Source organism: Mirounga leonina, unplaced genomic scaffold, assembly GCF_011800145.1.
Source record: "Mirounga leonina isolate KUSES-001 unplaced genomic scaffold, KU_Mleo_1.0 Mir_114, whole genome shotgun sequence".
NCBI classification, from domain to species: Eukaryota; Metazoa; Chordata; class Mammalia; order Carnivora; family Phocidae; genus Mirounga; species Mirounga leonina.
This window is the reverse complement of record NW_023270265.1, coordinates 23,120,284-23,141,035: the sequence shown is the minus strand read 5'-3', so window position 1 is coordinate 23,141,035 and position 20,752 is coordinate 23,120,284. Positions and strand designations below refer to the sequence as shown.

General features: G+C 37.6%; 1 protein-coding gene across 1 annotated transcript in view; it reads left to right on the top strand.

Moving 5' to 3' along the window:
- The window catches only part of TM9SF3 (transmembrane 9 superfamily member 3), a 69,359-nt gene that overhangs the window by 11,812 nt on the left and 36,795 nt on the right, over positions 1-20,752 (top strand). The window contains exons 3-7 of the mRNA XM_035026121.1: positions 7,844-7,966; positions 11,209-11,369; positions 12,394-12,471; positions 19,006-19,137; positions 20,473-20,639. Coding sequence (XP_034882012.1) covers positions 7,844-7,966; positions 11,209-11,369; positions 12,394-12,471; positions 19,006-19,137; positions 20,473-20,639 — 661 coding nt within the window. The remainder of the gene's footprint in view (positions 1-7,843; positions 7,967-11,208; positions 11,370-12,393; positions 12,472-19,005; positions 19,138-20,472; positions 20,640-20,752) is intronic.

Sequence of the window (20,752 nt, the reverse complement as noted above, 5' to 3'; positions counted from 1 at the left end):
GATCCCAGAACCCCAGGACCACTGACCTGAGCCTAAGGCAGAGGCTTGACTGACTGAGCCACCCAGCCTCCCTGAATTGAGATATTTTAAAATAATATTTTAAAGATAATATTTAATTTTGATTGGTTAAATTTTATTCTTGTGTTTATTTTTTGTGACTCTTGTTGAAAATTGGTATACGTATTTGCATTCTTCTCCCCCATTCCACTCCACCACTATATTCTTTGAGGCTTAATTATAAAATTAAGTTGTAAATTTAAACCACAGTGGCCTGTCCTGTAACTTTATAAATTATTGTAAACATGCTCTGAGGCTTGTGTTTTAATTTAATCAGGTAACCTAAATATTTAATTGCAAGTAGGGAGAAAACTTAGAGTGTGGGATCTTTGAAAACCTCAATCTGCATTTTTTCACATAACTTTCTCCTTTTTCATGTTTGGTGCACATTTCTAGTTTACTAAAGAGGAACCAGAGAGAGCAAATAGATGAAAACTCTGAGTCCTACTTTGCTACACCATGGACAGATTTCATCACTTTTTTAAATCCTCACCCTGTTTTACTAAAGAAGAGTAATCATTCAGCTGTCTTCACCTTTCTTTTATTAGTTCCTTGAGGCTGAGATGGAAAGATTGTTTAGATAGAGGGAAACAGTTTTCATGGGCTATAAAAGTGGGGTTTACTTTAATTTCCAACTGAGTACCTTTAGATGAAAAGAACAAGAACTGGCCAGGTGTTATTCCCCAAGAGTTGGCGGTTCCTTGGAGTCTTGTCAGCTCTGCATCTCCAACGCGGATATGCTGCTTAAGGGAGCTGCTAAATCAAGTGGTCCAGATGAAAAAGTAAATGCTGATTAGATTTCTTTTTCTACTGTAGTCCCTTGCTTGTCCTGTACAAAGACATAGTTGATCATGCTTTGAAAATGTTTTATGAGGTTTCCTGGTTATTTGTACTGTCATAGAATTTTCAAAGGTTCGGTGCACCTTAGAGATTGTGTCATCTGATTTCCCTTTAGTGAGGCCCAGAGATGAAATGATTTACCCAAGGCATATCACAGCATATTAATAATGCCACAGAAACTAGAACCTTCTGTCCCTATGTGAATTATAGAAATATTTATATTGTTAATGTTTTCACTTCTCAAGTATTTGATTTTTAAAGGTTCTTCTGAAGGTATAAGAAAATAAAATTTTGGAAATATTTTGAAACTAGAAAATACTATATATATGTATATATCACACATGTGCACATAGATACATACACACACGGCTTTTTTTAAATTTAGTAGATTCTATCAGGCTAAATGGATTGGTATTTCATAAAATGAAGGTCACTAAATAGACTTTTAGGGAACTAGTCAATAGTTTTAAGTCAATGTAGGATGCCTCTTACTTGAGATTTTATGCACAACTTTTTTCCCTGTAATAATGTTATATATACTACCACTAGACAAAATACTAAATTGAGAACATTTAGAGAAAATTAAAAAGAAAAGGGCAGAATTAAATGGGGTATCTTTGAACCAGGCCTGAATTCATTATCCTCTGATTTTAGAGGATACCTCTTGGAACCTGACCGTTGTGGATTGGAAAAAACAAGTCAGACTTGATGCATCCCAGCACCGCCTCTGCCTACTTGTGTAGTCATGGACAAATTATCCCACCTCTTTGATCTCATTGTCCTCACCTGTGAAATGAGGGAAATAATATCTATTTAATAGAATTGTTGTTTAAGTGAGGTAATTTATGTAGAGCATTTATCAAAGTTCCTGATACATAGTTCCATTTTAAAAATGGTCATTGATAGGTATACTAATAGCACATAATGTAGGTCTCTAGTTCCAACTTAATTTGGTACTAGCAATTCTGAAATGTTAAATTAGTTTACTGATTATAGGATTTGATTTATCTCAGGCTGTTGCACTAGCCTGCTGGGTACTTTAGTTAGTTCTGCTAGGGCAGAGACAGTGGCATTCTTGCTCACTCTTGCATCCTTAGCTATTAAGACATTGTAAGCTCTCAATTAATTGTGTAGCACCTGAGCAGTCTGTGCCTCTCTGTTCTTTAGATAATTGGTCCACTATGATCTTTGGATGATCTGGAATAGTAGTTCCTAACCAGGGGAGGTCACTGTCCACTTCCCTTCCCCTTCATTTGCAAACGCTTGCAGTATAATGAAGGATATTATTGAAAAATTGATGGCTTCTAAAGGATTCTTTCCTCCCATTTGTTTTATTGATCTTCTTTGGAATTTTCTTTTCCTTGAATATCCCAACTTAATAGAGGGATGAAATTGTTTCATAAGTATTTCTTCTGCTTCTCTGGAGTGAAATGATAAGTTGAGAGTACTACAGGTAGAGAGAAATGCCAAGGGCTGGTTGGAATCCTATATATTTCAAATTCAGTGATTCTCATTCTTCATGATTTTCTTCCTCCATGTTATGAGGTGTATTATCCTTATTTTTCAGGTGAGGAGTAGGGGCCCTGAGGTTAAGTAACTTGTCCAAGGATTCACAGATGGAAAGTGGCAGAGTAAGGATTTGAGCCTAGAGAACACCAGTGCTAGAGTTTGAGCTTTTAACCACTATGCAGTGTGTCCCTCCAGATACCTGTCTGGTGGTAAAGGCCTGATTGCCAAAGAGTGGGGAAAGGGCTGGGAAAGTGGCAGGTCCTTTCATTCAACCTAAAGATTTTTACTTAACTTAATCCCCCCACCCTGTTTTCAGTCCCTGGATTCTACTCTCCTTGCAGTCCCTAATTCTGCAGCTTTTATGGTGGAGTTCTCTAGGGGAAGATGCCTCTGGTCTACTGTAGGGAGGAGTTGAGGTTGTTCATCTAGCTTTGTAATGGGTGGAGAAGGGGCCTTGGGCATCCAAGCCTTCCATAAACATATTTTTATGGAATTCCCCTATGTGTTCAGCCCTATATCTGTTCCCTACTTTTCGATGTGTGAGTGTCTCAAGTGTCTCTTGTGTTTGGTGACACCAACCCCCTTTTGTTCTGTTATGGTTTCCTCTGCTTTGCCATCTTCTATTCATTTTCAATTTTCCAAAAATATGTTGAGATTTTTTCTTATTGTCTTCTTTTTGTCCTTGTGTACTACATCCTTTTTATTCCTTTATTGACATTTTAATGGAGTTTCAGGAGGGAAAAGACATACTTGTGGTTAGCCTGCCTTGTTTAATTGGAAGTCTGGGCACTCAGTGCCATATTTTGTGCTCCTGGTTTCACCCAAAGTGTTTTAGCCAGACCAAATAATTTGAATCTTGTATTGAATCTTGAATCTAGGTATTTTGAATTCTTGGTGTTAGCAGTTCCTTAAGCCTTGTGCTAACTGCAAATTTGAATAGCATGGGCTTTTTATAAATTCTTATTCAAGCGTTGATAACATTGTTCTACTCCAGATTGATATCTTTTTTTTTTCCCAAAAGGATATATATGTATATATTTTTTTCTGATTTTGATGTAATGATATAAGATCACTGTACAAAATTTAGAAACTACAGAGAAATATAAAGAAGAAAATAAAAATCATCTGGATGTAATTACCATTAACATTTTCTTCCATTTTTACTTCTTTCTTTACATTCATCCACATTATTTAGAGTTTTTAAAAATTGGGTTCATGTTATATATATATGATTTCAAAAAATTTGTGTAACATACAGAGCTTAGTATTTGTCAGATACTACTTAGTAACTTAATAAGTTACATATAAATTAGTTTTTACTCTTAACATCTATGAGGTTGTCTTCATATTGTTAATTTTTAAAAAAATGTGTTTATGTAGTATTCTGTAACTTGGATATTGTAATTTTCCCTATTTCCCAGTTATAAGATATTCTGATTATTTTTCTCTCTACCCTTCCCTTCCCCTTCCCCTTTCCTTTTCCTTTTCCTTTTCCTTTTCCTTTCCTCCCTTCATTCCTTGCTTTTTTTTGCCTTTTTTTCCTATTGGAAATAATGCATTTGGCTACCCTAGCACATAAGTATTTTAATGTGTCTCTGAGTCTTTTATTAGGATAAATTCTTGGAAGTGGAATTACTGAATCAAAGGATATCAACATTTTTAAGGCAGTTTTTGATGCATATTGCCAATTAGTCATCTAGAAAAAATTGTACAGTTAATATTGCAGATAGGTTGGCCAGTTAATCAATACTCATATATATGCTTAACATGACTATATCAGCAGTGTGGTAGGCTTGGATATACAAAGTTGAACCAGAAGCTCTGGCTTCAGGGATCCATGCGTTCTCTGAAATTGTACACTTAGTTTTGTGTGAATGTGCATTTTGGGGGGGCAAGGGAGATACTACTTTCATTAGATTCTCAGACTTGTGTGGCGCAAGGAAACTTAACATGGTCTGTGAATGTACTGACACTTTTAATCCTTAAAACAACTCTGGGAAGGAGATAGCATAGATGTTATCTCTGTTTTATGGCCGAGGGATCTGAGCTTCACAGAAGCTAAATGATTTTTTTTTTATTCACATAGCTAATAAATAGTAGAACCCAGACTAAAACTCAAGTTTCTGACTATTTTTTTTAATAAATTTGTCTATAGTGACTTCATGAAAAATTGCTGAGTGCTGTTGAACTTGAGGTAGAGCATTTGTGATTTCCAATTTGGTAATGCTATCAAGAGAAAGCTAATAAAGCTAGGCATAATATGTTCTTAGAGAACTCAAATAATTACCACATTCTTCTTTCAATATTTTCACTGTTCAGTTATTAGTCTGGAGTGTTATTGTGAAATGATGACAGACTTGGTAGGTAGTTTGCAGGAACTACTCTTGCTTTCTGCTTGAAAAATCAGTATTAACAGTTGCCACTTTGTACCTTTGGTTTTGTTTGTTTTCCCCCCCGTGTAATATATTTACATTGGTGAAATCTTAATTGTATCCTCTTCAGAATTCATAGGTGTGTATTTCATATGAGAAATGTATGCCCTTTTATAATGTTAAAGCAGTGATTTATGGTGATAGATTTTTCAGATTGTTTTCCAGTTCTATAGAATGCTGAATAATGATTTGGCATATTCAGGCACATTACATTAGTTATCTTCAAAGCGGCTCCCTCCTGAGAAAAGTGCTGTTTTAGTTGAGCAACCAGACTCTTCAATTATTTGTGATGTTTGTATTTGCCCACATGCCTGCAAGAGGAATTTCATTAAAATATGATCAACCAAGGTCCTTTTTATAGCCTGCCATAAAGATAGGTTATTCCCTTTGACCACATTTCTTTACTAGATTTTACATCAGTGAAAGATACTCTTCAAGACCTCTTTGTGAATCATTCTGAGATAACTCTGCTAAAAAATTTCATTTGTTTATATTGGCATTTTCTCCTATACACAAACACACACAGACACCCTAATCATACACAGATGCATGTATATGTACATACTGTAATATACTTTGTGTTTTTCTTTGCCGAATAAATGGAAAATCATGCTCTTAAAATTTGCTAAAATTTTTTATTTGTTTAGTGCCTGTTCTGTTCAGGGTACTGAAACAGGCATAGCCGGGGGTAAAAAGGATGTAATCAGTATAGACATAGCTCTCAATACATGATGGTCTTTTGAGGAACTAAGATACTGGTATGAGGTTGTAAGTGGTATAGACCTAGGTACCGTAGGGAAGTGTGGAAAGAAAGCCATGGGGCTTCAGAGGAAGGGACAGGCTGTGGGGTTTGAGAAGTGTGAGAGGTGGGGAATCAAGGATTACTCTGTGGAGGAGAGGATAAGGGGATGGGAAGTATTTTAGGATGGACATTTGTGGTGGACTTTCCAGCATAGGCCAAAAAGTCCAGAGGCCAAGAGAGCACAAGATGTGTGGGAACTGCAGGTAGTTGAGTTTGGCTGGAGTTAGGGAGAGAGGACGATAGATAGTTGGGCAAGAGAGAGCTGAACACAGTTCACACAGTGAGGAATCTGAAAAGCTTCATGCAGGTCAATGCTGTATTGTAGATCTCAGAACTTCATACATAAAACCGCCACATTGTTAATGGCGATTGTCAGTGACTGTCTGATTTTAACAGCAAGGGATTTGGTGGCTTTGCAGTGTTTTGCTCTGAGGTCTCCCACAGCCGTTTGTTGCTACCCAGGCCTGGACCTTCCTGTGGTTCTCTTTCTCCCCTTGTTGCTGTAGTTGCCTGCTGCCCTTTGTGCATTATTGCACTCCACGGAAATCCTGTTTGGGGACCTCTTGCTACTAGTTCTCTAGCTCCTGCTGGAGGAACCCTTTGTAGCCACCTCATGGCCTAACCTTCCCTCCCTTCTCTGCTCAGCCTCAGTGTTTGTCATTATGAAAATCCTAAATTCCTCGCTGCCTATAAGGGCCTTGATAGAAAGGAAATTTGTATGGGACCATTGTTGTTGGAGACAACAAAGCAGTTACCTTCTCCTACTTTGGGAGTAGGAGTATTTCCCTATCCCTCCTTTATGGGACTTCAGTGTTTCCTGCCATCTTTGGTGATGTGGTTTTGGGGTACCCACTCTGGGCTGAGCTATAATAAGGGGAAGCTATTCTTTCTTGTTGAGGGTTGAGGAGACAAGTTGCTAGTGTCTGGAGTTATAACTCAGATTGCCATTTCTCATGGAAATAATATTGTAGCTGGCCACTAATCATGTTTCAGCTGCAAGTTTATGTTTAAGAAGTTTTAATCAACATTTAAGAAATTTAACATTGTTTCTGGTGGGGAATTGTATTTCAGGTTCTAAATAACCAATAACACAGTACAGGAGAACTTAAACAACTGTGCTTTCTTTTTTTGTTGTTAAGATTTATCTTTTATTCTAATTGTGTAAGTAATATACAAAAACAATTTAATAATTTCAGTGGACATCTAGCGTGTTTGCAGGTTTTTTGGGTTTTGTTGTGTTTAGAAACTAATGACCATAAGCACATTTTTCTTCAGTTTTATTGAGAAATAATGACATATATGACTGTATGAGCTTAAGGCATATAGTATGACGGTTTGATTTACATATTGTGAAATGATTACCACAAACAGAAAGAAAAGAAGAATGAAGAAAAAAATTTTCTCCTTGTGATGAGAACTCTTAGGATTTACTCTTAAAGACCTTCCTATATGTCATGCAGCAGTATTAGCTATAGTCATCATGTTGTACATTGCATCCCTAGTACTTATTTATAAGCACATCTTGAAAGCACATATTTGAAAGGTTTATAGGTTAGAGACCATCTGAACAATATTGTGGTAGCAGTATTTTTGAAAGCAGTCAAGAGTGGGAATGACTCATCTCTAGGAGACCTTTGGGTAATTTATAAACAGTGACACCTGCTAGATAGAGGTTTGTTATTTTAATCTTTCTAATTATGAAGAGTCACTGGGATTCCTCATAGAATCTATGGCCTCTAGTCACTTGCATTTCCAAGAATGTTAAAATGAATATTTATTTCAGAGATCTTACAGCTAGAAGTTGTTCTATTTAGGATCATATTTTGGAGTTTTTGTGTATGTTAAATGAAAACTTACGTGTTTTAAGCTTTTTTTTGTTTTGTTTTTTAAAGCAAATTATTCATTTAAAATTATTTTATAAGTGTTCTTATATAATTTTCTTTATATAAAGGACAATTTTTTTCATGTAATAAGATAATCTTTGAAAGTGAAGATGGTTAGATTCTTTTATTTTGAAAAAAATCTTAAAACATAAATAAAAAGGGAAAGAATTATATACTGAACCCTCATATACTTATCACCTAGATCCAGTGATTATGAATACAAATTTTAATTTCAGGAAATGTTGGCTTTTTCTTGTGTTATTTTTCCTATAACTTATTTATAAACCAATGTGCTAATTTGCAATTTTTACCTTATGCAGATGATGTGATGCCAGCCACTTACTGTGAAATTGACTTAGATAAAGAAAAGAGAGATGCCTTTGTGTATGCTATCAAAAATCACTACTGGTATCAGATGTACATAGATGACTTACCAATATGGGGTAGGTATTGTATGTTATATTTAAAATTTGGGAATATTTGCATAATAAGCATGACTTATATAATGAGTTTTAAGGGGATTGATTGTGAATCAGGAAATATGTTTTCAGTATTTTCCACAGAATGATTTTAACACCAATTTTATGGTTTTCTGTTACTTGAAGCGGTTTTTGTTGTCAAGCCTTATATGAAACTCCCTCAAAATAAAACTTTTACATAGTATAACTTTTCAGGTTCAAGGAATTAAAAGGTATTTTGAACAATCTGAAATTCCTCCCTTCCCCCATTTTTTTCATATCTTATTTTGACTTATTCTATCAAATACAATCAAAGGAACTAAATAGGATTTTGCAGTTTTATTTTGGCTTTCTCTCACGTGGAACTGGTAGTATGGTTTTTAGATAAGACAGTCTCCTGAATTACTTGTTTCACTAGTTCCTATGTTATTTTCCAAAACACTGTATGTTTAAATTTTTTTTCATGTTTTTTTTTCTTTAAGATTTTTATCTTTAAGTAATTTCTACACTCAACATGGGGTCAGACTTACAACGCCAAAATCAAGAGTCGCATGCCCTACTGAAAGGCACCCTTAAAAATTGTTAATGTTGGGCGCCTGGGTGGCTCAGTCGTTAAGCGTCTGCCTTCAGCTCAGGTCATGATCCCAGGATCCTGGGATCGAGTCCCGCATCGGGCTCCCTGCTCGGCGGGAAGCCTGCTTCTCCCTCTCCCACTCCCCCTGCTTGTGTTCCCTTTCTCGCTGTGTCCCTCTCTGTCAAATAAATAAATAAAATCTTTAAAAAAATTTTTTTAATGTTTTAGCTCTTATTTATCTGTATTAGTGGAGAGGAGCTATGGCATAGTTAATACAAACCCATGCAAAATCCAAACTTTATTTGTGTTGGACTTGATTTTAGTTGCTTGTTTTTTTTAAGGGATATATTTATATGTAGCTTCAGGAGAACACTATTAGGTAAAGGAATTATATCTATGTACTGTTGAAATGAGTTAGTTTATATCAAGTCAGTATAAAGTAAGTGAGTATTCTAAAAGGGGTGAAAAAAAACCTGGGTAGTTGCCTACTTATTGCAATTGGCAGGGCATTTGGGGACCACAGCTGCTCTTTGTCCCTTTGTTTCTCATATGGGTGACAGCTTGCAAGGCACAGAGCTCTGCCAGATGTATACGAGTGACTGGGTAGGGAGAGTCGTATAGCTGGATTGGCTGCATGAAGATGGCGAACTTGTTAAGAATCTGATTAAATTACTTTAAATGCAAAGCACAGCCAGCTATCAGCCAGCATGTTTGATCGTATTAGTCTCTTAGTTTTTTGTTTTTTTTTTCCCCTTTGGACACCTGTTCTTATATATAATGAATATTCTAATTGTGAAAATTGTTAGCAGACTACTATATTCATGAGCAGCAAACTGAAATACTGAAAATATCAGACCAGAGTTTAATGTAGTGCTGAGATGAAATTTGTAAGAAAGTCAATCTCAAGATATAATTGTATGCATCATTGCTGCTCTGTTGCATGTTAATTAGGTATAAATAGTAAGCATTTCATATAATGACTATAATTAGTATTACATTAACTCAGACATTTCTGTGATCAGCTCCGAGGGTAGCAAGAAGATGTGCTGAATATTCACTCAAGATTTCTGAGCCTGTGGTTCAGGAGAACCCATTAGTTAGGGTTTCCTCTTTTTTTGGTGAAAGAGCAGGTTCCTCCCTTGTTCTTTTCCTTTGCTTTTGGGTTTATTGTCTGGAACCTTAGGGTTTTTTCGGTCATTTCTGTGGGTCTCCTTAACAACATGGCAACTGTGCTTTCCTGTCCTAAAATAAATCTTTTTTAGCCCTGGGATTCTAGGGTCTGCCATGTTTAGGAGAGTACATTTGGGTGTTCAAGAATGTCTGAACTATGGGAATTCTTGTCAGAAAAAAAATTCTTATTTGACTTTTTTTGGGGTAAGTGTTTCAGCATCTTTTAAAAGCCCTGTAGAGAATAGCTTCTTATTTGGTATAATTGTGTCTCCACCCCCAGAGTTTTCAGTGTAGATAGGTCAATAAACCTTGATGAAATTATTAGAAGGATTTCATTATCCCTCTGCGACCCCAAACACAATGAAACATATTCCTTGAATTGGTATCAGTTTGAGAGAACAACTTTGGTTAATAAGCAAATAATCCTTAATAAGAAATGATCTTATTTTCCCCTAATACTGTAATGAGATGCATTGACCAAAGAGGGAAGGCCCTAAGGAGTCAGTTTTAGTGGATAAGGCTCTTAGGAAGTCTGTAGGTTTGAGTAGGGAACATAGATAAATAGCTGACATTATGAGGGCACAAGAGGTAGATTCTCAGCTACCACCTGTTGTCCTGACACTGTTTGGGTCTTCTTTCAGTATCCCAAACTATGGTCCAAATGATCATTTTAGGGGCGCCTAGATCGCTCAGTCAGTTAAAATGTCTTCTTCAGCTCAGGTCATGATTCCAGGGTCCTGGGATCAAGCCCTGCGTTGTGCTCCCTGCTCAGCCGTAAGTCTGCTCCTTCCTCTCCCTCTGCTCCTCCTCCCTGCTTGTGCACACACACTGTCTCTCTCTCTCTCATACGAATAAATAAAAAATCTTAAAAAAAAAAAACCCAAAATGATCATTTTAAACTAGTGCCCCATTAACATTTATCTTCAACACTTCTTTCATTTTGATGATTTACCAAGGATAGGTCCACTACTTGAAGCATAGAGAGGAGGCATTTTAAGTTTTGGTACTGATAACACACATATGTGCAGCTTACTTAGGAATGTGTAGATCTTAGGTTATTAGAGAAAGTACTGGATTGGGACTCTGGAGAACTTGGTTTTAATTTTAGCTTGACTACTACTAACTGGGTGACCGTACCAGATGGTGACCATATTTCCCTGAAATTTTCAGGTATTAGGAAGTATACACGTATAAGGTGATAATTATTACAATGAAGGTGATACTACTCATGACAAAGCATGAACTTTGATGATCAAATTAGTGATAGATTATGCTGAGCTATTCATGGTTATAACCATGGTTTATGTTTGCCAAGTAGTTAACAAAGAGTAGAAGTCCAGCCTGTACTTTTATCCTTTTCTAACCATGAAGAATAACTGTAACATTGCTTGTTTATAAAAACTTTTTAAATGGGCTTTTACCTTCTAACATATTTTAAACATTAAGTGATATTACCTTGTATAAAGTGCTATTTTCTTTGCAGGTATTGTTGGTGAAGCAGATGAAAATGGAGAAGATTACTATCTTTGGACGTACAAAAAACTCGAAATAGGTTTTAATGGAAATCGAATTGTTGATGTTAATTTGACTAGTGAAGGAAAGGTGAAACTGGTTCCCAATACTAAAATCCAGATGTCATATTCAGTAAGTATTAAAATAATTGTATATAGGAAGAAGTGTTTGTGACCTAATAGCAACAGTTAAGTGTGTTTTACTACTTTAGTAAAGGAAAATAGGGTGCAACAGAATATTATTAAAACTGTATTCCCTTAATGTATATAAGTAAGCCTCCTAAAAGCAGGGAGATTTGCTTCAGGTCTGTATTAAATACAGTTTACGCATTTGCAGGACTTACCATTGGCTACAGCAAAGTTTACCATTATAACTGAGCAGTTAGAACCAGCCATGTCTTTTCATGGTTACATTTTTAGATTGCAGTATACCTTGTTGTTTCTCTTCCCTTTTCACTGTTGCATATAGAGATGAAGCTGTTTTGAAAATTGCTGGTTGGGTATAGTTTACCATGTTTTGCTTTATCAGTTGGAATAACATACTCCTGCAGAGTAAGAGCTTGTCAGAGCTCTTTGCAACTGTCAAGTTAATTCTATTCCATTAGGATTAAAAATAGTGGAAAGAAGAAAAATCTGATATAGGTAGCCTCTCTCTTTGCCAGTTTTTTTCCTGATAACTGGAATGAATCCATTGCTAGGAGCCAGTTTTTGAAAGATTTTTTTAAAGCTTAGGCATATGTAACTAGTGCAAATGATATTTATGTAACTGAACTTACAAAGAAGTTTGATAATTGTAATAAAACTAATGCAATCTAAAGTCAAAGATGGACGGATTCTTATTTTAACTGGCCTAGCTAATTCAGTTCCTAACCACATTTATCAGGTCAGAGTATATAAGTCAGCAATAGTTAATAGTCCTTGAAAACTGAAATGATCCCTCTACGTAAAGTTGGAAGTTTTGTTAATACAGAGAGAGGACAGTTGGTTAGTTTTTTATCTTACGTGTTTCAGCTTCTCAAATTGGCAGTAACTTTCCACCATTTCTCTAGCTTCTTGTTCTAAGTGTGTAAATCTTTCCTAATTTTGCTCAGGGCTTTGTTATCAGCTTATTAATTTGTTTACTGGCCTTTATTTTTAAGTGAAAAAATTTTTTTCAGGTGAAATGGAAAAAGTCAGATGTAAAATTTGAAGATCGATTTGACAAATATCTCGATCCATCCTTTTTTCAACACAGGGTAGGTAAATTGTGTATTTTAAGACACTCATTATGTGCTCAATTTCACAAACATTAATGAGCATCTGCCATATGCAGGGCACTGTGCTAAGGCCGTGGAGTTCAAACATTGAGCTTGTGGTGATTTCACCTGTGAGCTTAGAGTCCTAGGGTGATAGAGGGTTTTAGGCGAGCAATCAAAAGCCACCTTCATCATGCCTGTGCTTTAAACCAATCTTTGAGTAAAGATACAACAAACCAAAAGCCAGAATGTTACTTTTATTATTAATGATGCTACTATTGAAAAATGTGACTTATGTCTGTGGACAGGTGGCCTTAATATTGAAACTCAGAATTAGACCAACTTCTCACATTCAGTGCTGGACTGTTTCAAGCTTCTATATATGAGCACCTGCCCTTGAGAAACTTAAAGTGTGGAGAAACCGAGCAGATGTGTGCATCCTCTAGGAAGGAAAGGATGAGAGTGGAGTGAGACCAGAAACTTTTGCTGGTGGAAATCTTTCCACATAAAAAGGAACATCAGGACTAGGAAGAGATGCCCCCACTTCCCACCAGCAGATACAAGATGGAGCTCAGATCATAAGTCCACTGGCATTGTTGCTGGTTTTGTCCAGGTGGTAGTTTTGGTTCTTTATGGGAAAAAATAGATTTTATTTTAATGGTTCCCTCCTTCAAGGATGGAGATGAAGGGACAGCGGGGTATTAGGGGATATATCCATTCTTCTGACTTTCTTCCTGACTTGCCTCTTCTATCTTTTGATCTTTTAGACTGGAATTCTGAAGTTTATTGGTAATCTAAGTTTTTGTGGTCTCATGTTTGTATCATTGCTGCCAGACTTCACCAGAACCTGTCACTACTTCTAATCTTCCTCTGGGTCCTAGCGTGTTACTCCTGGAGCTAAAATTTCCTCCAGTACCTCCACTTCCCCTACCCCCAGTGTGTTCTCTTCAGATGTAGTGTTCACGCAGTCTTGAACATGGTGGAGGTATAGGCACAGATAACTTAAATAGATAATAGATACTGTTTAGATAATAATAGATAATATTTAGATAATACTCGAATATATGAGGGCTCTCAACTGACATTTCCTACTGGAACACCTGAGCCTGCCTTGCTTCTCGTGCCGTTGGGTATTGATAACTAGGGGGAAGGACTGCCATTTGGCACTTTCGCTAGTAGAGCAGTGTACCATATTTCTCCTTTATTAAATGAGCACCTGCTGTGTGTCAAGCACAGTACTGAGTAAGTGGAATACATTAGAGAATGAAAGTCAAAGATCTGCGTGCTCTTGGAGCTTACCCTTCTAGTAGGGGGACACATGTAATAGACATAGAAGTTGAGGGTGTAGTGTGTTCGAAGATATGAAGATACGTCCTTCAAGAAAGAGCAGCAGAGCAGGAGGGCCACAGACGAGGCTAGTTGTAGTTTAAATATGGTGCTCAGGGTAAGCCTCTGAGGTGGACTTCTGAGTAAAAACTTGAAGGAGTTGAAGGAAATAAGGAATATGGGTATGGGGGCAGGGGAAGAGTATTCCGGGCAGGGGCAACCCCTTGGAAAAGTCTGTTCCGGTGGGAATGTGTTCGCTGTGCTTGAGGACTGGCAAGGAGGCCGGTGGGGCTGGAGCAGGGTGAGGGGAGGAGTAGTGGATGAAGTCAGAGAGTAGCAGGAGCCAGATCATCCCTGGCTATTGAGACTGTGAATGCAAAGAGGGGGCGGTAGTGTTTTCCACAGGGTCATGAGAAATCTGACTTCTGTTTTCAAAGGATCTTTCAGGTTATTGTGTTGAAAAGAGGCCATGTGGGGGGGGAGGGGAGAAGCAGGGAGATGAGAGGCTGTTAGTGGCTCAGGCCAAGGTGCAGTGGGGGGCCGGGGGAGGGCTGAGAAGGTGTCACCTTGTGGGCATATTGTGTAGGGGAGAGCCGGCAGGATTTCCTGATGGATAGCAAGATAAAGCAAGGTGGACAAGAACTCTACAGAGTTTCTGGCCCGAGCAACTGTTAGAAGGAGCTGCCATCACTGAGGCAGAGAGTCTGTATTTGGAGGAGGCATGGAGGGGAAGCTCAGAGTACAGTGTGGGACATGCTGGTTTTGAAGTGTCTTAAGACATCCAAATGGAGATACATAGCACCTAGTTCAAAATATGAGTCTGGAGTTCACGAGAGAGGTCTGGGCTAGAGATACAGATTTTGCAGCCATTGGCATATAGAAGGTGTTTAAAGCCATGGAACTGGATGCAATTACCAAGGAAGAGTATGTAGAAATAGGGGAGGACCAAGGACTGAGCCCTGGGGGCAGTAAGAAAAGATCAGGGAGTGTAGGAGAAACCAGCTCAGGCCCTGAGGAGATCCTAGTAAGGTAGAGGGGAAAAGCTTGTGTGGTGTTCTGGAAGCCAAATGAAGAAAGTATCATGGAGGAGAGAGAGGTTAGTTCTGGATTGTTGCTGCTGGGTCAGGTAAGGTGAACGTGACTGTCGGATTCATTTGGAGTCATCAGTAAACTTGACAAAGAGTGGTTTGGGGCTAGTGGTGGGGCAGAATCCGAGTAGAGCTGGTATAAGAGCACAGAGGAGAGGAATTGGAGACTGCAAGTTTAACAGCTAAAGGGAGCAAAGAAATGAAGTGGTAGTCAGTAGGAAGGATGGAGTCAGGAGATTTTATTTTGAGATACAAGAAACATGTTTATACATGGAAGGGTTCAGCAGCGAGTGCAAAACTGACAATGCAGACAAGAGGGGGGAGAATTACTGCAGCCTGTTCCTTAAATAGGCGGGAGGGGCAGGGTCTCCTGGCTAGCAGTAGGGATTGTTTCTAATACTACAAACACAGGCTTAGGAGCTCGGGCTGGACACACACTCTGTCTCTGCCACCCACCATAACCGTGGTCACATCGCTCAGTTCCTCAGCTTCTCCAGCTTCTGTCTCCTTCATAGTGAAGCAAGGATTGTAATACTGGGCAGTGTTGTGATATTCCATTTGATGGTGTATATAAAGTACTTAGTTCAGTGTTTGACACATAACAGGTGCTTAGTAAGTGGCACACTTGGGTATCTATTTCTCTCCAATGTTCTAAAATTTATGACGAAGCTGGGGTGCTGCTTTGGGGTCAGCAACACTAGGGGGTGCTGGAGTCAGCAGTTCATAGGATTAGTAACCCCTTTGTGACATCTGGTTTCTTTATTGTTTTTAAGAAGTATTTCCATTGCTATAATAATTTCAAAATCGTAACAGCATTTTGTAATTTTTAGAATAAAAGGATATTACAAAATGGGTTAATGGTAGTACATTATAACGGGTATTGGTTTAAAGTTTATATCTTAGATTAGAAAACGGCAGGGAGCTTTGTTAGAAAGTTTTGCATTTGATGTGTATCTTTCTTATTACTAAATAGTAACTATATAAAACTTCTTTTCTCTTCAAAAATTTGATAAATTGACCGAGAGAAGATAAGAAGCGTATATATAATTTTTTCTCTCATCCTTTTTTGGGTCATTAATTTCTCAGGGTAAGAAAAAAAATCAAATCTTTGGAAAAGTCTATAATTACAGACTGCTTTTATAAATCTTGAATGCTACTTTAATGATAAACTTAAATCTGTGTAACCCTTTTTTGCAAATATTTCCAAATATAATGCATTTATCATTTCCTTTATAATTTCACTAGATATTCAATAAATAAGTTATTAAATGAAGGAAAAAATGATTTTTATAGAGAGGCAGAGGCAATTGGCTATCTCCTGTTTTTCAGGGAGAGCCACAGAGTTTGTCCCTTTCCTGAAGCCTCAGGGTGGGTAACAGAGCTAGGGCTGCCTTCATCCTAGTGCACATACTTAGCAGCCCAAGTTAAAATCTGGCCTGATTGTACAAGACAGCTCATGTTAAATATTCTATGTATGTATCTGTGGAAGTTTAGAGCACATCTATGAATAATGGAATATGTAGAAGAGAGGTTTTATGGAGGAGAGGGTTTTCGAGTTGGGCTTTAAACAGTAGATAGAATTTACAGAGGTGGATAGAAGTAGATCCCATGTGAGTAGAAATTATGAGAAGGATACAGGTGGAAATGAGTGTGCTGTATTTGTGAGTCACTGAAGAAGGATAGGCCCGACTGGAATATGGACATAATGGAAAGAAAGGTTGGCTAGATAAGGTAGGTGGCCATATTACCAGGGGTACAGAATATTAGGGAAAATAGTTTAGATTTGATATGTGAAAAAGTAGGGAATGTCACTATAAGTTTTAGAGTAGAGAAGTGATACATGAACATGAGGTTTCAGAAAGATTTGCTGGGTAACTTTTTATAGGCTAGATTGGAAGGAAGGGCAGGGAACAGAAATAAAGAAGGCTAAGTAGGAGGCCGTTAGGGATTCCTCAAGGTGTGGAGGATGGCATGGGAGTGGAGAGGAAGGGATAGATTCAAGAGATACATTAAAGGAAAACAAATTTAATAATTATTATATAGGAAGGATTAAGGAGAAGGAAAAGCCAGAGATAATTCTAAATTTTCAAAGCCATATGTTAGTACCATTAGCAGCAGTTAGAAATCAGAAGCGAGTTATATGTGAGGCAAAAGATTATGACTTGACTTTAGGGCACTCTTAAGTCTGAAATTCCAGAACGAGATTCAAGTGGAAACGATCATCTTTAGCACAAGTGCGAAACATGAATGAGCAAGAGAGCTAGAGCTTTGGGGCAGGGTAGGGGTTGGAGGTGAGGGTGTTACCATCATCACTGGAACACTAGGATAGAAATCCTGAGAGCCTCAAGAAGTCACAGTAGAGCACCAAGCCTGGCGCTTTTGGAAGAGTCCGCGCGGGGTGGGAGGAGCAGGCACCGAAGAGGAAGGAGTTGAAGCAGCAGGCCGGTGGGGAGGGTGGTGTAGTGGCGGCGGAGGCGAGATGTGGCGGGAGAGCAAGCACAGTGGACAGATAATTGCTGATTCGGTTTAAAAGTTCATTGCAGGCCTCTCAGAGAAGTTTTGTGGGGCAAAGTGAGACTGTATCGTTTTTAGGAGTAAGTGGGGGAGGACGCAGAATGTGTTGTTTCCTCATTTGAAAAGTATTGGCATTGAAAAGAGAGGGAGATAAGAAGAGGAAGAATGAGGGGACAAAAGATCATGTAAACACTTTGAAAGATATTAATGGAAATAACAACTTGTAAATTTTTTTACTGTTTTACTATGAGCCTAGGCTCTAAGCCATACGCTTTACATTTATTATCTTGTTTGAGCCATATAACCACCCCAGGGAGCAGATACCACTGTAGATGGGGACCTTTGGCGATTACTGATGCTGGAGAAAGGTGCAAATTTAGGGGTGCAAAGTGAGAGGGGGGAAAGCACCTCAAGGAAAGAAAGAGATGTAGAGCCTAGTAGAAAGATTGATTTAAGAAGGGAACAACTTCTAGGAGATTGACAGAAGGAATGAAAGGCTAGGAGGAAAATGCAGAAAAATAAATGAAATTGGGGCCTTGGTGGGAGAAGAGAAAGTTTGGAACTATCCTTTAGGAACTTTTGGGAATTAAAATATAAAGGAATTTGAGAGGTGCCTGGGTGGCTCAGCCGGTTAAGCGTCTGCCTTCGCCTCAGGTCATGATCCCAGGGTCCTGGGATCGAGCCCCACATCGGGCTCCCTGCTCAGCGGGGAGCCTGCTTCTCCCTCTCCCTCTGCTGCTCCCCCCTGCTTATGCTTTCTCTCTCTCACTCTCTCTCTCTGTCAAATAAATAAATAAAATCTTTAAAAAAATAAAATATAAAGGAATTTGAAGTCAGAGGCACTGAGTTCTGAGATGCACTTAGAGATACAGTGTACCTTGTGATTATGAACCACAGTCTGGACATAATTCTGACATATGTGTGAGTGAAATCAAAGTCAAGAGCCTTGGGAACATTGGGACACCACGGGGTACCTCATTGTTCTCTGTACCATGGAGAGCTCAGTTAGAAGGGAGCGAATAAGGATGGTGACTGGGTGGAGAAGATGAACTGCAGCAAGTGAAGCATCCTTCCGGAGGGTGGCCCAGATCCGTGGCAGTCAACTATGAGGGTTCAGTCTTTGGAATTTTAACAAGGTTTCCAGGTTGTTGCTCACTTAGAGGAAAGGGAAGCCATATAAACCGGGATAGTATTATTGTCTTCCTTTTTGATATAGGAAAGCTGGGGTCACATAGCTAGAAATTGGCAGAGTCTGGGTTAAAACCCAGGCCTGTTTGACTCCAGATCCCGTGTTCTTTCTGTGTGATGCTAAATACCGTATGCCGTGTGGTCCAATTGTACTTTATTTGTACAATAAAATTGATTGTGAAAAGCTATGTGTACGAGATCATGTTTTTAATGCATCTGAGGTTTACTGTAAAGAAAGCCAGTCTCTTTGCATAGTGTATACTCACCCCATTGTGTCTTAAGTTTGGATTTTTATGTAAAAGTTTAAAAAAAAAACTTTTTTTTTTTTTTTGCACTACCATGCTACTGTCATCACGAAACCTATGAATTTTGTGACTGATACTTCATGTCAGTGATATTTTATTTTCTGTTATTTTAGATTCATTGGTTTTCAATTTTCAACTCTTTCATGATGGTTATCTTCTTGGTGGGCTTAGTTTCAATGATTTTAATGAGAACTCTAAGAAAAGATTATGCCCGGTACAGTAAAGAAGAAGAAATGGATGATATGGTAAGCAAACATTCTACGTTGTATTTATAAAAGTGATTTAACTCAGTGTTATTTTGAATGTTGGAATGTAGGTTTTACATGAGTTTTAGAATTCCGAATTTTCAGGTTTAAGAAAGGTGTAAAACTCCCAAAGGGGTCTCTAATCAAATATATTAATATTTTTACATGCTCTGATTACCTGTCCCATAATAAAATATATTTATTTTTTTTCAGCAAAACATGAATGTTCACCTTAAGTGAGATAAACAGTACAAATAACCTCTTCAACTCTCAAGTCTTGCCACCAAATAAGAATGTGTCAGACTTCCGAAACAAACTTTCAGTTTTCAGAGCTTTTGATTTCAGAATTGTAGCAAAGAAGTTGTAGACTTGTACTGACATCTTTCTAATACTGTTAAATACTGCATAAAATTCAGGGAGTGGGTGAAAGGATTAATTTACATTTAGTTTAGTAGGTTCAGAGGGGAGGGAGGTTTGTTTTCTAAATTCTTTTACTGTATTATACACAATGTGTGTGTTCTGTAGAATATTAATGGCTGTTCTGTGTAGATATGCTCTGTCATTAAATTTGGAAAGGAGTTAAACAGATTAAAATTTTAATATGCAGATGTGCATTGTGAAGTATCACAAGGTAGATAAAATATTTGGTGCTTCTCAAACACATCTGACCAGGATCACCCCCAGCCCCTAAAAAGCCAGATTATCCTAAGGGATTGATATTTCTTATGAAGTACTATTTTAGATACTTGCTTATTCAGGTTGAAAAGGAAAAATTGAATACTTTTTAAAAATGCTATAGACAGTTAAATAATATTTAATAGATAATATATAACTGTTTGATATTTTCCTCATATATTTTCTTAGATTCCAGGATATAAAGGACATTTCTGCATTTTTAGGGCATCTAGTACTGGTTTCAATCTTCTTTTTCTCTTTTGTTCTCCACCTGGCCTCTCATTATATTTGAGCCACAGGTGTGATATAAATGGCAAGAATAGGAATGTTCAGAGAGCCAGTGTGCTCTTCTCTCATTTTGACTATTTCTTTTTGCTCCTAGACCTTTTCTTTTTTCCATTCTTTGATACTCTCTGAGCACAACTGGGAGCCACCTTCCTGAGCCTCAGTAAATGCCGTAATACTTTAACATTATAAATTATTAAGGCAGTGATTATTTTAAATTTGAAATGTCTTTTCTAGATATTTTGAAATCTTTTAGATAGCTACAAGTTTGGAGGGAGGGAACTTTCAACTGGAATTGTAATTTTTCACCTACTTTATGTATTTTAATTTCATTCTGAATGACTTTCTTTTCTCTTTACGTATATATGTATATAGGATAGAGACCTAGGAGATGAGTATGGATGGAAGCAGGTGCATGGAGATGTATTTAGACCATCAAGTCACCCACTGATATTTTCTTCTCTCATTGGTTCTGGATGTCAGATATTTGCTGTGTCTCTCATTGTTATTATTGTTGCAATGATAGAAGATTTATATACGGAGTAAGTATCTGTATTTAACTTTGTTTTTTCTCGTTCTTAAACATTTTAAATCAATCATAATTAAATATTTGCTTATTTCAATTATCTTAGAATTTAAATAGCATAAATGTTAT